Source organism: Mobula hypostoma, chromosome 6 (assembly GCF_963921235.1).
Source record: "Mobula hypostoma chromosome 6, sMobHyp1.1, whole genome shotgun sequence".
Taxonomy (NCBI): Eukaryota; Metazoa; Chordata; class Chondrichthyes; order Myliobatiformes; family Myliobatidae; genus Mobula; species Mobula hypostoma.
In genome coordinates this window covers 87162752-87177719 of record NC_086102.1, presented here as the reverse complement: position 1 = coordinate 87177719, position 14968 = coordinate 87162752, and the positions used below count along the sequence as shown (strand labels likewise).

Below are 14968 nucleotides of genomic sequence, written 5' to 3'. Positions count from 1 at the left end.
TTCCCTATGTCCCCTCCTCCTTCTTCTCCCATCGTCCACTCTCCTGTCCTATCAGATTCCTCATTCTCCAGCTCTTGACCTTTCCCACTCACCTGGCTTCACCTATCACCTTCCAGCTAGCCTCCTTCCCCTCCCCCCCCACCTTTTTATTCTGACACCTTTCCCCCTTCCTTCTCAGTCCTGAAGAAGGGTCTCGGCCTGAAATGTCAACTGTTTATTCTTATCCATAGATGTAGCCTGGCCTGCTGCGTTCCTCTGGCATTTTCTGTGTGTTGCTGGAGTTCCCAGCATCTGTATTTTTAGTTTTCAGTTTTCATACCTCCTGCCTCTTGGTGGAATTGTAGGTTGGGAGAGCTGTGAGACAGATAGAAATGAAATGATCCACCATTGGCCAGTCAAGGTTCATTCCTCTGTCCCATCCACAAAGAAGAGTCAGCTACAGCCTAGCATCCCACTTCTCTTTAACGACCTTGCTGGAGGGATGTGCCTGCTACTCTCCTTTGGGTGGGGTGGTATCTGAGAATATACCTGGGCTCTGGTGTTGAAGCTGGAACTGACACAGTGGCTTGGACCATTGACCCAGGAAGATGGGAGTCTGACCACCACCCAAGCTGTTGAGGAATTTAAATCTAGATAATTAAATAAAACAAAAGACTGAAAAGTACTGTACTGTCACAAAAACCCGCCTAGTTCACCAGGATCCTTCAGAGGAGAAGGTCTGTCCTCCTTATCCTGTTTGGCCTAAATGCCCCATTGAGGTGTTTTGTCCGTAACCACAGGAAGGAGATGCTGGAGAGGGTGCAGAGAAGATTCTCCAAGATGTTGCCTGGGTTGCGGTACTTTGGTAGTCAGGAGAGATTGGATAGGTTGGTTTTGTTTCCTTTGGAGTGGAGGAGGTTGAGGGATATCCTGAGAGGGGCGTACAAAATTACGAGGGTGGTAGATAGTCAGATCCTTTTCCCATGGTGTGGTTGACTAAGACAAGTGGGCGTAGGTTTAAGGTAAGAATTGGGAGGTCTCGAGGAGATGGAGGAGGATTTCTGTCCTCCACCCAGAGCGGGAGGACTGTGGAATATGTCGGAGGTGGAGGCACTACTGTCACACATTGAAGAAACGCCCAGAGGAGCACTTCAGTTAGCAAGGGATTGCGGGTTACGGCACTAACGCACCGAGATGGAATTAGAACAGAGGGGTTCAACAGTCACGGTAGGTTGAAGGGCCTGTTTCTGCGCTGTACAACGCTACACCCAGCAAGCTTCTCGGATTGGGAGCAGTTAGGGATCAACAGCAGATGGTCCCCCGAGTCAGTCTTACCCACATCCAAATGACCAGTTACAAAGTGCTGGTACTTACAGTAACTTTGTAAGACAACCACATCTTACTACCAGGTCACAGTTCTCAGCTTGAGTTGTTCTTCATTCTGCGGACGTCCGTGCTGCAGACCACCGACTTGCAGGAGGAGGTTAAAAAAACGTTCACAGTGCCCATGCTGGAGCCGGAAAGCTGAAACACTTTTGTTCCAGGGGAGGGGAGACGAAAATTGATCCATAAAAAACTTCAGTAAGCTCACGGGCTAGGTATAAAATATTTGCTTTCAAAAACATCTGAAATAGGAACTGAGGCGGTTCCTGCTATCAGCAGGAGGATATGGTCACGTTGATGGCAAGGCTTCCATTAGTTGCAAACGTTTGGGCCATCACTGTGTCAAAGACCAGGCTGTCGGTGCTGGTGCTGATCGAGGCGGGTCCCTCTGCCACGCCTCGCGGAGTGGCCTCCCACGCGAGTCTCCGGCGGTGACCGTTCAGCAGGAGCCGATAGGAGAAGCCCTCCGCTTGTCTGGACGTGCCGAGCAGCAACACAAAGGCCAGGAACCGCTGTCGCCGCTCCTCCTTCTCCAGCACCAGCACAAAGTGGTGTCCGAGGCAGGACTGCACCGTCACCCAGCTTGCCGAGCCCGGGAGGTGGACGCCGGAGGCCAGGAACACCACGCTCTCTCCCTGCAGCCTGGCAACACCACGGTGGCTGGTGGTCAGGTGCAGCAGGAGGGCGCTCAGGGGACCCTCCCATCCGCAGCGCGCTCTGGGGCACGGACAGGCCAGCAGGCGTTTCTCGGAGAAGTCCTCGGTGCTGGGCACCGCCTCGCGGTGCAGAGACAGCGGGTTTCGAGTCGGCAGGTGCTGGGCAGAGCGGCAAAATGAAGGGGAAAAGAAAACACGGGAGAGCCCCAGTTAACATTCAGATGGTCATTGTCATAGACAGTCAGCGACAGCGACAAACAGCAAGACTGTCTCACCCGAGAGCAGATGCTGGAACTGGGTTATCTAACCACTTTCACACAGCGTGGGATCAGGCACGTTGGTCCAACGTATCCTTGGAAGGCATCAGGTCCTGTCCATGTGGCGGAGGAACCCAGCCGGTCGAGCAGCATCCGCAGGAGGAAAGGAACTGTCGACATTTCAGAAACAAGACCCCGCACCCAAAGCATCGACAAACCCTCTCCTCCCACACAAGCTGCTCGGCCGGCTGAGTTCCTGCCGCAGATCGCTTACTGCTCCAGATTCCAGCATCTGCATCGTCTTCAAGGCACCTGCCCACACCAATCCTGCTTTCCGACATTCAGCTCAAGCACCCACCCCCACCTCACTTCTAAACACCAACCTTGCCTCATAAGGCAATCATTCATTTCAAGTATTAGTTCCCTGAACCTCCTCCAACATCCTTCCAACGACAAAGGGGATGAGCAAAGGTACAAACGCACAAACGCATGGCATTAACATCGAGGGTTGGCTCAGGTTGTGCAATATGCAGCGTGCAGGGATGCCATTAAATTATATATATTAAAAAGATTCACATCTGTCAAGAATATGCCTTTAAAAACCCGAGCATATGTTTGAAAATTTCAGGTTCATTGCTATCAAAGGCTGCAATTTACAATGAATATCAATTTCCACAGTTGGGAAGTGATTTTTATTCGTGTTCTCATTATATCTTCCACTACAGAATCACAATGTAACCTGTCACGTCTAAAATGTAGCAGATGGATAACCAATAGCAGGGATATACTGCATACATTGCTATAAAGCCATTTTAATCTGCAGGCTTTGTTTCAAATTCAGCCACTTCACTCTTTAGATTTGCATTTAATTTTGGAAAGCAAGCGTAGGAGCTGGAAGGGCTAGAGTGCACGTGGCAGAGCAGGACTATAAGGGAGAAGGAGAATGTGGCAAGTGAGCTGATTAAAGGAGGAGAAACGAGTTCTTTTGTTGGACAGATCAAAACCAAGCCTGTAGCTGAAGGCACAGCTGCTTTTGGCAAAGAAAAAGAGACTGAAGAACCTGCTGAATAAAAACAATGCTCAGAGCTAAAAATGAGATGGATGGAATATCAAAGTACTGATTTCCTTTACGGAAGATTAAAACAGAGACATGCATCTCAGAGGCTCTTCAGACCACCAAATCCATGTCGAAGAGCAACCATTCACTTCCACTAAACCTACTCTAATAACACCGTCTTCTCCCTGCAGCCTCACCAACTCCTCCCAGATTCATTCACTCACCTACACAATAGGATTAACCTACCAACCCAACTTCTTTGGGAGGTGGAAGGAAACCCACACAGTCACAGAGAGAACATGCAAACTACACACAGACCACATTGGAGGTCTGGATTGGACCCAGGTCTTTGGCACTCTCAGGCAGCAGCTTTATAAAGACACACCACTGTGCTGTCCAAAGCATGCTGCCATTCCAGTACATCAACTGATTTAGGTATTTGATAGAACAGGAAGAGGAAAATTGACCTGGTCGATGGGCAAACCCAGACTAATAACCCAAGGGACTGAAGGGACCCCGCTGTTATTTTGCCAGGCCACAAACAAATCAATTAAGCTGTAAATGCCCATTTAGGAAATCACAAAGGGAGTAGTGTGGGTGCCCACCACCAAGACTGGCTTGTTGCCATTACCGAAGACTGAGCCCTAAGCCCAGTCAGCTGACAGACTGGGTCAGGGGCAGCCAGTGAACAAATGAGCAATAAATCTACTCAGACTTGTCCTCACCAACCTACCAGTGGTGAACGCATTTGTCCAAGAGTGGACTGGTAGGAAAACTGTCACATGGTCCTCATAGATACAAAGTCCTGTCTTTACAGCGAGGCACCCCCATCGCTGTGTGTCACACACAGTGGCAGCCCAGTGTGCAGCTGGGAGAGCCCCTGTCTCAGTCCTAGTGAACCACATTAGAAACGGATCTTGGATGCTGCCTGCGTGAGTTTACACGGAGTGCACTGGATTCCTCCCACAAACACGCCTGTCTTAGCAGATTAATTGCCCCCAGTGTGTACAGGAGTGGTGAATCTGGGAAGAGCTGATGGGAATGTGTGGAAAGTAACCTGGTATGGATGCGGACATGGATGCAGGATAGCCAGTGAGGATTCACTGTCCAAGGGGCCTCTGGCTCTGTGATAAATGAGGGGAAATGGAAAAGATTTGGCAGCTTGGAAAATGGGTGATGTATAGCCTGAGTGAAGTAACTAGAAACAAAGTTACTCCCACCCAATGTACTTGTGCCTCTGAAATCCCGGAGGCTTGTTTATGACAGAATATGGCATTAAAATTTAAAATTTTCTCATGCCAATGTAGGTGATCAAATATTGCTTTCTCAAATATTTACTTTTTAAGGAAAAAAGGGACGTGGAAAATTCAGGAGGAAATTCTAGAGCTCAGGGCCTGAGCAACTCAAATGTGAACTTCTGGAGTAGAGGTCAGGGGTCACTAAAGCTCAAAATTCAAAAAGGGCAGAGAACTCAGAGGGTCTTAGCAATAGGAAGGGGTGGCACCTGATATTGAGGAAGAGAATATAGATGATGTTTGATACACACATGGAAAAGAGAAGCTATATAATGAACAGGAAGAGTGTGAGGACTTGTTAAAAGGAATCAATGGAGACCCGAACTAGCACTTCGTTACCAGTCATGAGCATAGTCTGAGAGCCAGCAGATGGACAATCCCTTTGGGAATCATATCTCAGTTGATGCCACAATGACGGATAGGAAAGTAAGCTGTAAGTAGAACACAGGAGGTTGTAGAGGGTTTTATACAAGTTGAGCGCTCAAAAGGTTTAGCAAATGGAGTATGATGTGGGAAAGCATGAAAATATACATCTTGGCAGGGAAAATATTAAACAAAAATCACAGGATCTGAAAGGTGAGAGATTGTAGAGTCTGAGATGGAGGAATCTCCATACGTCCTAGTGCACAATTTGCAAACCTGGGTTAACTGGACAGTTCCTACAAAGCATAGACACAAACCCAATGAACCAGACAACCTCTGCCTTTACTGTACAGTTCGGCAACTGGCTGCTAGTCACACATTCTGGATTGTTCTGATACATTTAATTCGATAAGCTGATATTTATTCCCTCAAGCTGTTTTGGTAAAAGGTGCATAAATGGAACTTCATTGCGATTCAGACCTTGTTACTGTCCTTTGTACCTCAGGCCTTTGTTTCCATATTTTTCTTATTAGGTATATTAAAATATATTTGCAAAAAGCAACAAAACAGTAAAGGAAATGCAATTTTCAAAGCAAAAGCCGCTGAGCTAATTTGAAGAGAGGCTCATGAATAAACTGGAGCCAAAGTAGGACAATTTGCACGTTAGATGGACCACGTCCTTTCTCACACTCGAGGACTTCCCCCTCCACTCATCTGTTCAATTAGTAGTTTAAAATTTAAGCCAGCAATTCAGAAGCTTAAATTGAAATTCAGAAGCTGAAATTCTAGTGATTATGTCAAACAGAGACACACTCTGAACTCTTATCATGATTCAGTATTCTGGGAGTGTGCATTTGGGTCGTGGTGGAATGGACATAATTCACTCCATCATTGACCAGGCCTTTACATTCCAGCCCATTCATAACTTCCGTATGCAGTATCTGATGGGCATCTGTGTTTTATTTAACATAGTTAGACTGCACAGAAATAGCTCCTTCAGCCTGTGCCAACTATCAGGTGCCTATTTACACTGATCCTACACTTAATCTAGTTTTATTGTTGGGTTGAGATGTTCTCTGATCTTGGCAATTTACTTACAAACTTTTCATCACCATATGAGGAAACATCATCAATGCACTGTTAACTGTGGGGTGTTCTCCGAAGGCTTAGCCTTAATATACTTATCAATCAGCTGATTGGTTGTCATTATGGAAATTCAGTTGTGATGTAGGGAGGAAGTTTCATCATGGATTAGTTGTGTGGCGAACTTCGTGTGTTGTGGTCTGGAACTTCGTCCACATTGGCTCATAAATAGGATCAAGGTCTAGTTTTATTCTCTCCGCATTCCCATAAACTCCCCAAAGGATTTTACTGCCAGCTACAGACTGTTGTGTTCATTATTAAGGGAGAGTGCAGAGCACACCAGTATGCCAGCATGCAGGATACTGGACTGAACTTTATTGATAAACCTGCTTGCACAGTATGTGGGACTGGCTAACTGAGAGGCATGGGAACCCCCCATTGACAACCAACACGCTGACAAGGAGCAAACACAATTTCTTGGAGCACAGAAGGAAACCAGGGTACCTGCAGGAAACCCTGTCATAGAGAGAATGTACAAACACCACTCGGGCAGCACCATGCTTGGCGACTCCAGCTAAACAATCTCCAAGACCACCGCATGAGAGTGAGATACAGGGAAATGATACATTCATCTTTGCTCCTGGACAACTGCAATAGTTCCATGATTGTCCTGCAGACTTTGTGAAGCCCAGTGCAAAGTGGAGCCTTTACAGGTCTCCCACTCAACATTAGTTAGTCCGTTCCTCTCTGCACCTTCCCATTTCTTTAGTATTTATCTGTTTTTTTTTAAATGAGGCTGAGTTGCTAGCATGCAAGGAGCTGGTCAGATTAGAACGCGAGACCACTTCCTTCAAAGTCTGATGCAGATGCCAATACACCACCGGCCAGTTACTCAACATCAACAAACTACACAAGGTGGTGGTTCAACAGGAGGGTTAACAAAAATATTGGAGCATTGTAAAAGTGCAAATAAAAAGCTTCATACAAGTACTGTGTGCCAGATGGATGGTCAAAGGATATGAAGTGGTACAACATATTGAGGTCAGAATTACGCAATGATGCTGATCCCTCACCCCGCAATGTGCCAGTGTCCATCTCCCAAGCTCTCGAGAACTCCACAATCAGTAATGGAACAAAAACCTCTTCTTCTGGAGTGACCTGGGGTGTCAACAACTCATTCCTTCCAACCAGCAACAAACATCATCTACCTACATGCTGCCACCGTAATGAAACCCAAGAGAAGACACAGGGGATTTGGTTGAATGTGTGGACGTGGGGTGGAGGGAGGACAAATATGGAATGAGAAGGGAATGACGAAGTGAATATGCAGAGAAATTGTGATGGTGACATAAGGGGGTAGTGTTATCGATGGTCTGATGAGAGGTGGCAAACTAGCACGTTGATAAAAACGAAAGAGGATCTGAGGGAGTGCGTATGGAGGGATTTATTGATTCAGTGAGATACAATGCAGAGTAGGCCTACCCGGCAATCCCCCCGTTTAACCCCAGCCTAATTGCAGGATAATTTACAATGGCCAATTAACCTACTAACTGGTATGTCCTTGGACCGTGGGAGGAAACCGGAGGACCCGGAGAAAACCCATGTATTCCATAGGGAGGATGTACAGACTCCTTACAGATGACATTGGATTTGAACTCTGAACTCTGACACCCCACCCCGAGCCGTAATAGTGCCGCTCCAACCACTATGCTACCGTGGCGCCCACATTATAGAGGGCATGCAGAAAGACAGAATGTATGGTGATATCCAAAAAGAAGGAGAATCCTATCTGCGGGCTGAGAAACGGGGAAGACCTAAAACAAGTTCAGAACTTTTGCTACCTAGGAAGCAGGGTGACATCAGATGGCAGGGGTGACATAGACATCAAAAGAAGAATAGGGATAGCAAAAGACACATTTACAAGAATGAAGAGTATACTGACCAATACTAAACTAGGCATGACAACCCACCTCAGAGTACTGAAATGTTATGTTTATCCAGTTATGTTATATGGCTCAAAATGTTGGACAATATCTAGTAACATGAGGAAACCAATTGTAGCAGCAGAGCTGTGGTTTTTGAGGAGGATGCAAAGAATATCATGGATGAAATGAATATCTAACGAGGATGTCATGAACAGAGCAAACACAAAAAGAGAAATAATGTATGAGATCATGAAAAGGCAATGTAACTTCATTGGACATGTGATTAGGAAAGAGGAGTTAGAATGCACGGTAATTATGGGAAAGATTGAAGGGAAGAAGGCAAGAGGAAGACAAAGACAAATGATGATGGAGACAGCAGCCAGAGAATTGGAAATGAATACCAATGAATTGATCCTCTTGACCCAAAACAGGAGTGTGTGGGCCATGGCAGTCAAAGCTCAAACTGGGCATGGCACCTGATGATGATGATGATGATGAGATGGCACTGAAGAATGGGGAACATAAAGAGGAACAAAGAATTAGATGAGACAGATATGGAGTATTGGGGAACCGATGTGAATCTAAAGGGACAGAATACGATAAGGTAGATATGGAGAGTGGAGATGCAACAGGGATGTCAGGCAGAAGCACCTGATACAATTGTATAAATATAGCCGCATTTACCTGCAGGAAGAATATTTTGTAACTGAAGTCTAACAGCACAATATGTGACACTGAAGTGAAATAAATGTCCTTTAAAAACCTCTCAGTCTGTGTGCCATTAGCAACATCAGCAGATCATACGCAAATTAATAAATATAATTATTTTTCCACCCAAAGAACTGTATCAGACTGATTAAACACTAATAAACCAAAGGCTACAACTGCTATACTGTAAATGCTTTGCTAAGTGCTGTTCTTGAAAAGTACATTTATTTTCCCAGTAATATAATTTCATTATAAGAGTCAGTTCTGCCTAAATGTTGAGTAAAAGAGATTTTAAAAAAATTCTATTCCCTAAAGGAATTTCCTTGCTAACTCTGAGTCAGATTTAAGGGGGAGGGAACACCGATGAAAATAAATGCCATCATCAATACAAAAGGTTTTTAAAATATGCAAAGCTGCTAGTGCCACAACTCAGTTATTGATCCATCTTCTATATTATGTAGGATGAAGCCCCAGAGAGGTTGCACGACTTTCCTAAGGTTCAATTTGCATCTGAATATACTCTCAAAACTGCACTTTCTCATAACTATTTCGAGGGATGGTTGAAGAAAAATAAGACACTTTTCTCCACCTGGATTTGCAGGCAGGCTAATTAAACCAGCCTACCTAACAGGTCTGGGGTGATCAGCCAGTGTACCCGATGGTTGAAGGTGGAAGCTGTTAGAACGGTGAAGCCATTGTCAGGACATTAATGGACAGGATCAGAATTGCTTCACTTGATTACATCATTGTGATGCTCAGACTCAGATACTTTGAGCCGAGCGTTCAGGATCTTGTTTTCTCCCCTGGGGTGAGCAGCTGCTGATGTTCAACTCCTCGACCCAAATGGAAATGAAACTCTAGCATTGATGTAACTATCAGTTTGCAACACCGGTCGCACATCCCGGCTGGCAGCGATCTGAAAACCAATCCCAAAATAGTCTCCCGCATTTGCACAGCTTCCCCTTTAAACTGGTTTTTGTATAATCCTAATGCTTCAGTGAGAAGAAAGCAAAGAGCAGTTTGCAGCTGGCCACTCAGATGAAAAATCTGCACTTTATCCCTTTCCAGCTCACTCTCTGCTGTGACTTTTGTTATTTTGCTGCCCTGATCCCCCCTGAGCTGGGTCCAGACCTGACCTCCAGTACGGATTTCATGCCTCCTTTTCCTGACTGTGCCGTATTCCCACATCCCAAAAATTATCCTGGTAGATTACTGGCTTCTGTAAATTACCCCTTATCGTTGCTAAATAGAAAACAAATCTAATCAATGTGTGAGAGAGAAGTCATCACAGGAGGACTTGGAAATGGAGAGGGGGGGAACAGATGGATTGGTGTCCCACCCCATCCACCCGGGAGTGAGCATGGACTTAATGGGCCAAATGGCCTCCTTTTCTATTGCAATTCTAAAGGAAGATAAGGAAATCGTCTTTCTGATAGAACATTAAACTAGGACATTGGCTGTCCTAACAATCCGTTCACACTACTTGTGGAGGGGGATTAGGCCAGGTGCGGGGGGGGGGTGATAATTTATACCCATGAATGGTTGGGGCATTCAGTGATATTACTGTAACAGATCATTACCATATTGTCATCACAAACTGATTCCATGTTGCCACATTTTGCTCACTGCAACACCAATGAATCTTTAAATGCATTTAAAAGGCTCGGGTTGGTCTGCTTGGAACCAGTATTGGCTTTGATCAGTGCTGTCCAAATTGCACGGGTCTAATCTCTCTGAGATACCCTGAGGTCACGAGGATGTGTGTACATGCACCTGCCCTGGAAGAGGGAAGAGAAGCCCACTCTTTGCTGTCACTCCACCATTCAACACACTATCTCAATGCAATGTACCAGCTCTCTCCGTGTTAACCCTCCACCCTTCATGTTTACAGAACTAGCTGCCTGCTCCTTAAATACATTCCATGACCCAGCTGTGCTTCCTTCTGTGGTGGAAAATTCCACAGGCTCACTACCCCTTAAATCTCTCGGCATATTAGTCCCCAATGTTTTACTGGATGTTCTGCAATGGGAAATGTTTTTCCTGCGTCCAGCCCTATCAGGATTTGCCGGGGGGGGGGGGGGAGAAGGGGAGCACGTCTCCAGTAATCTGAGTTCAGGTGCTGTCCATGTGGAGTTTGCATGCTCTCCCTGGCATTGCTGCTCCCCTCGCTCAGAAACGTGTACAGCAGAAGAGCAGGCTGACTGGTTGCTGTAAGTTGCTCCCAGAGTGTGCGCGGCAAAATATGGAGAATGCCGAAGGAAGAGTGGGGAGAAAATGGGCTTAGTGTAGAACGACAGCAAGCGCCGGCTTGAACGTTGGTGCCGCCTGCATCTGCTAAAGGCCCCGTTTGCCTGCGTGCTGACAGGACACGAATTCCCCCAACACTTCGGTGAGATTTCTTGTATCCTTCTGAGCGCCGGAGAATACAGTTCCACCTCTCCTCATACAACAGTCCCTCCTTCATTCAGTGCACTATCACAAGCAAATCTTGGGTAAGGAGCACATCCTTACCCAAGTCCCTATCACCTCGTTACCCCCCGCACCTCCCACACATCACTCTACAACTCCACATCTTTAGCGTTGGTTCCCCGAAGTTCACTGACTGGTTGCCAGGAGCAGCGGACGAGCTTAAATCAGAACGGACCGGCGAAAACACGAGGGGGGACCTGGACGGGGGCGCATCGCAATCTCCAGCTGCGAACCGAGGACGAGCGTGTTGCTCGGCGGCCCAGGCGGACACCGAGCGGCGGCACTGGATCTGAATTTGTGGAAGTGCTGTATCAGGACAGGCGGACCGACCGACGGCTTGAAGCGCTTGAAGACGGCAAAGCAGCGAGCGACCGTCCGTCCTCTTCCCCTCGGGTTCACTCCACATGTCAGCACCCGGCTCGGGAGACAGGACGGGACAGGACGGGAGGAGAGGTGATGGGAACGCCACCGCCACCTGCAGCAACGGCACAGAGCTCTCAGCTCCTCGGAGATGTGTTAAAGGCAGAACCCCAAGTGGAGGGTGGGCGGCTGAAGACAGAACCCCTTGACTGAGGAGAGTTACAGGGTCACCACGGAGTGAGAAGGGGATTAACGAAGACCCTCCCAGGGTTACGAGCAGAAACCGGGACAGCGGGTACTACAGGGAAAAAAACAGTTTACAAGTAGCGCACCCCGAGTTTGCGGGGACAGTTCAGGCAGGCGTCCAGGGCAGGAGGGTTAGAGAAAACCTTCCAGGTAAGGGCGGGGAGTGGGTGGTTTTACAGGCAGACTGCCCACAGTAGGTAGGTTACAGGGAGACTGTCCGGGGCGGGTGAAAGGTGACCCTCTCAGGTCAGATTCCTCCCTCCCCAAGTCAAGTGAATGTTACAGACTGCCCCCACTCCCCGGAAGGGAAGTTACAGCGACAACGCCGATTAATCCTGGGGCTGCCTGTTGGACTTACCGTCAGGCTCGGTGTCGGTCGTACGACACAGACAAGTCGGACAGCCGCCGAGAAGGCGGCTCTCGCCTTGCAGTATTGGTACCTGAAGTGCACGGCATCCAGCACGAAACCGAAGCAGTGCGTGAAGAACAGCATCGCGGCCAGCAACGGAGCAAACTCCGACCCACGAGAAACGGGGACAGGAGAGCCCCAGCGAACACCGGAGTTTGCAAGTTCCGATATTGCCCCTCAACACGAAATTCTCGGAAACGCACCAGCCAATCAGGAGCTCGGCAATGTTATCCTCACGATCCAATAAAGAAGAGCCCCGCCCACACCCCCTCGGAACAGACCAGACCCGACAGTAAATGGTCCCCCAGCCTAACGATGGCATTTGTAACCGGAGAGCTTGGGTGATTTTCTACGCAGAGTTTTGGTTTACAGCGGCAGCGCTGAAACCAGCGATTTGCTTTTACGGAGCAGTTTTGAGTTCATAATCTTTGCTGAGCGAACAGAACACGTTAGAGTGGTTGCCGATTCAAGCGAGGATAAAAACCCAACCAACATCTGCAGACCCATAATCTACTCCGTTATTCCTCTTTTTCGCCGTTTATTTTTGCAACAGGTATTTTATGTCTTGCTTTGTACGGCTGCCTGAAAACAAATTTCACAACATACTGTACTAGGCATATCGAGACATCGTGGCCGCTTTATTCGGTACACGAGTGGAACCCAGTGTGGTCCTCTGCTGCGGTAGCCCGTCCTCTTCAGGGGTCGAATCACTAACGAGAAAATCTGCAGATGCTGGAAATCAAGACACACACACACACACACACACACACACAAAATGCTGGAGGAACTCTGCAGGCCAGGCAGCATCTATGGAAAAGAGGAAACCGTTGACGTTTCGGGCCGAGACCCTTCATCAGGACTGGTGAAGAAAGACGAGAAGGTGGGGGGAGGAGAGGGAGAAGTAGGAGGTGGTAGGTGAGAGGTGAAACCGGGAGAGGGGGAGGGGTGAAGTAAAGAGCTGGGAAGCTGATTGGTGAAAGAGATACAGGGCTGGAGAAGGGGGAATCTGATAGGAGAGGACAGAAGGCCGTGGGAGAAAGGGAAGGGGAAGGAGCAACAGAGGGAGGTGATGGGCAGGTAGGGAGAGAAGGTGAGAGAGTGGAATGGGAATGGTGAAGCGGGGGGGGGGCTTTACTGGAAGTTTGAGAAATCGATATTCATGCCATCAGGTTGGACGCTATGGTGATGGATTACAAGGTGTTGCTCCTGCAATCTGAGTGTGGCCTCATGGCAGTAGTTGACAAGGCCATGGGCTGACATGGCAGAATGGGAATGGGAAGTGGAATTAAAATGGGTGCCACTGGGAGATCCCAATTTTTCTGGCGGATGGAACGTAGATGAACAAGTGCTACACCTGCCTCTACACCAGCTCCCTCACTACTGTTCAGGACCCCAAACAGTCTTTCCAGGTGAGGTGACACTTCACCTGTGAGTCTGCTGGGGACATCTGCTGTATCAGGTGCTCCCAGTGTGGCCTCCTGCATATCAGTGAGACACGACACTGGTTGGGAAACCGTTTTGCTGAGCAGCTACACTCCGTCTGCCAGAAAAAAGCAGGATCTCCCTGTGTCCACCCATTTTAATTCCACTTCCCATTCCCATTCTGATATGTCAGTCTATGGTCTCCTCTACTGCTGCGATGAGACCACACTCAGGTTGGAGGAGCAACACCTTATATTTAGTCTGAGTTGCCTCCAACCTGATGGCGTGAACATCAATTTCTTGAACTTCCAGTAAAGGCCCCCTCTACTTCCCCATTCCCCATTCCCCATTCCCATTTCCCTCTCTCACCTTGTTATTCCTCTCTTTTGCCATTTATTTTTGCAACAGGTACTTTCGGACGGACTCAGAGTCCGCTGCGGTCGGGTGCTTCCAATGGTGCTGCATCGGCAAGTTGGCGGCGCTTGGAGGTTCATGACAGAGAGAGTTTCTCCCTTCTGCCGCCTGCGTGAGATGATGAGTCTATCGGGACTTTGAGACTTTTTTTTACCATGCCCATGGTCTGCTCTTTATCAAATTACGGTATTGCTTTGTACTGTTGTAACTTTGTTATAATTATGTGGTTTTATCAGTTTTAGTCTTGGTTTGTCCTGTGTTATCATTCTGGAGGAACGTTGTATCATTTTTTAATGCATGCATTTTTAAATGACAATAAACGAGGACTGAACTGAACCACCCACCTGATATTGACAATCATTCCATGGTAGATGACATTTCTTCCCCATTCTGATGTTTGGTCCAAACAACAACTGAATCTCTTGACCTTGTCTGTGTGCTTTAATGCATTGAGTTGCTGCCACATGATTGGCTAATTAGATATTTGTATTAACGAGCAGGTGTACAGATGCACCTGATAAAGTGGCCACTGAGTGTCAGTCTGTGATAGTATACCTGATTTTGAGGGCAGGTATATTACATGGACAGGAGAAGGTTTCCTTTGGATTGGCATCTTGGTTGGCATGGACTAGTTAGGCCAAAGGGCCTGTTTCTGTGCTGTGTGACCCGATGACACTCAGATATGTAGGTTTCTTTTCAACGTCACTTGCAATTCTTGCTGCCACTTCAATGCTGGCTGCAGAAGCTTAATAAGGGTTCCCATAACTCCAGAACATAAAAGAGCACAGATCCTCTGCTGGTCCAACAGCTTCTGTGGGAGAATAAGAATCAACATTGCAGTCTAATGCATTGACCCCTGTTTCTCTCTCCACGGATACCACCTGGTCTAATGAGAATTCCCAATATCCCCTGTTCAGAGACTTGAGTAATGAAAAGGTTACT

General features: G+C 47.4%; 1 protein-coding gene across 1 annotated transcript; it reads right to left on the bottom strand.

The window, feature by feature from the left end:
* Nucleotides 1-746: 746 nt before the first annotated feature.
* Nucleotides 747-2616, bottom strand: LOC134348729 (E3 ubiquitin-protein ligase SIAH2-like). The gene is made up of 2 exons (XM_063052534.1): nt 2494-2616; nt 747-2177 (listed from the first exon to the last, which is right to left on the bottom strand). The coding sequence occupies exons 1-2, from the start codon at nt 2614-2616 to the stop codon at nt 1635-1637; spliced, it is 666 nt and encodes a 221-aa protein (XP_062908604.1). The 3' UTR covers nt 747-1634.
* Nucleotides 2617-14968: the final 12352 nt, after the last annotated feature.

Excerpts from the sequence above, each read along its gene's own strand:
- LOC134348729 (XM_063052534.1), bottom strand. The coding sequence starts at position 2,616 with ATGTCGGAAAGCAGGATTGGTGTGGGCAGGTGCCTTGAAGACGATGCA. Across the intron at positions 2,178-2,493 it reads AGCTTGTGTGGGAGGAGAGG|CACCTGCCGACTCGAAACCC; the intron begins GTTTGTCGATGC and ends CGCTCTGCCCAG.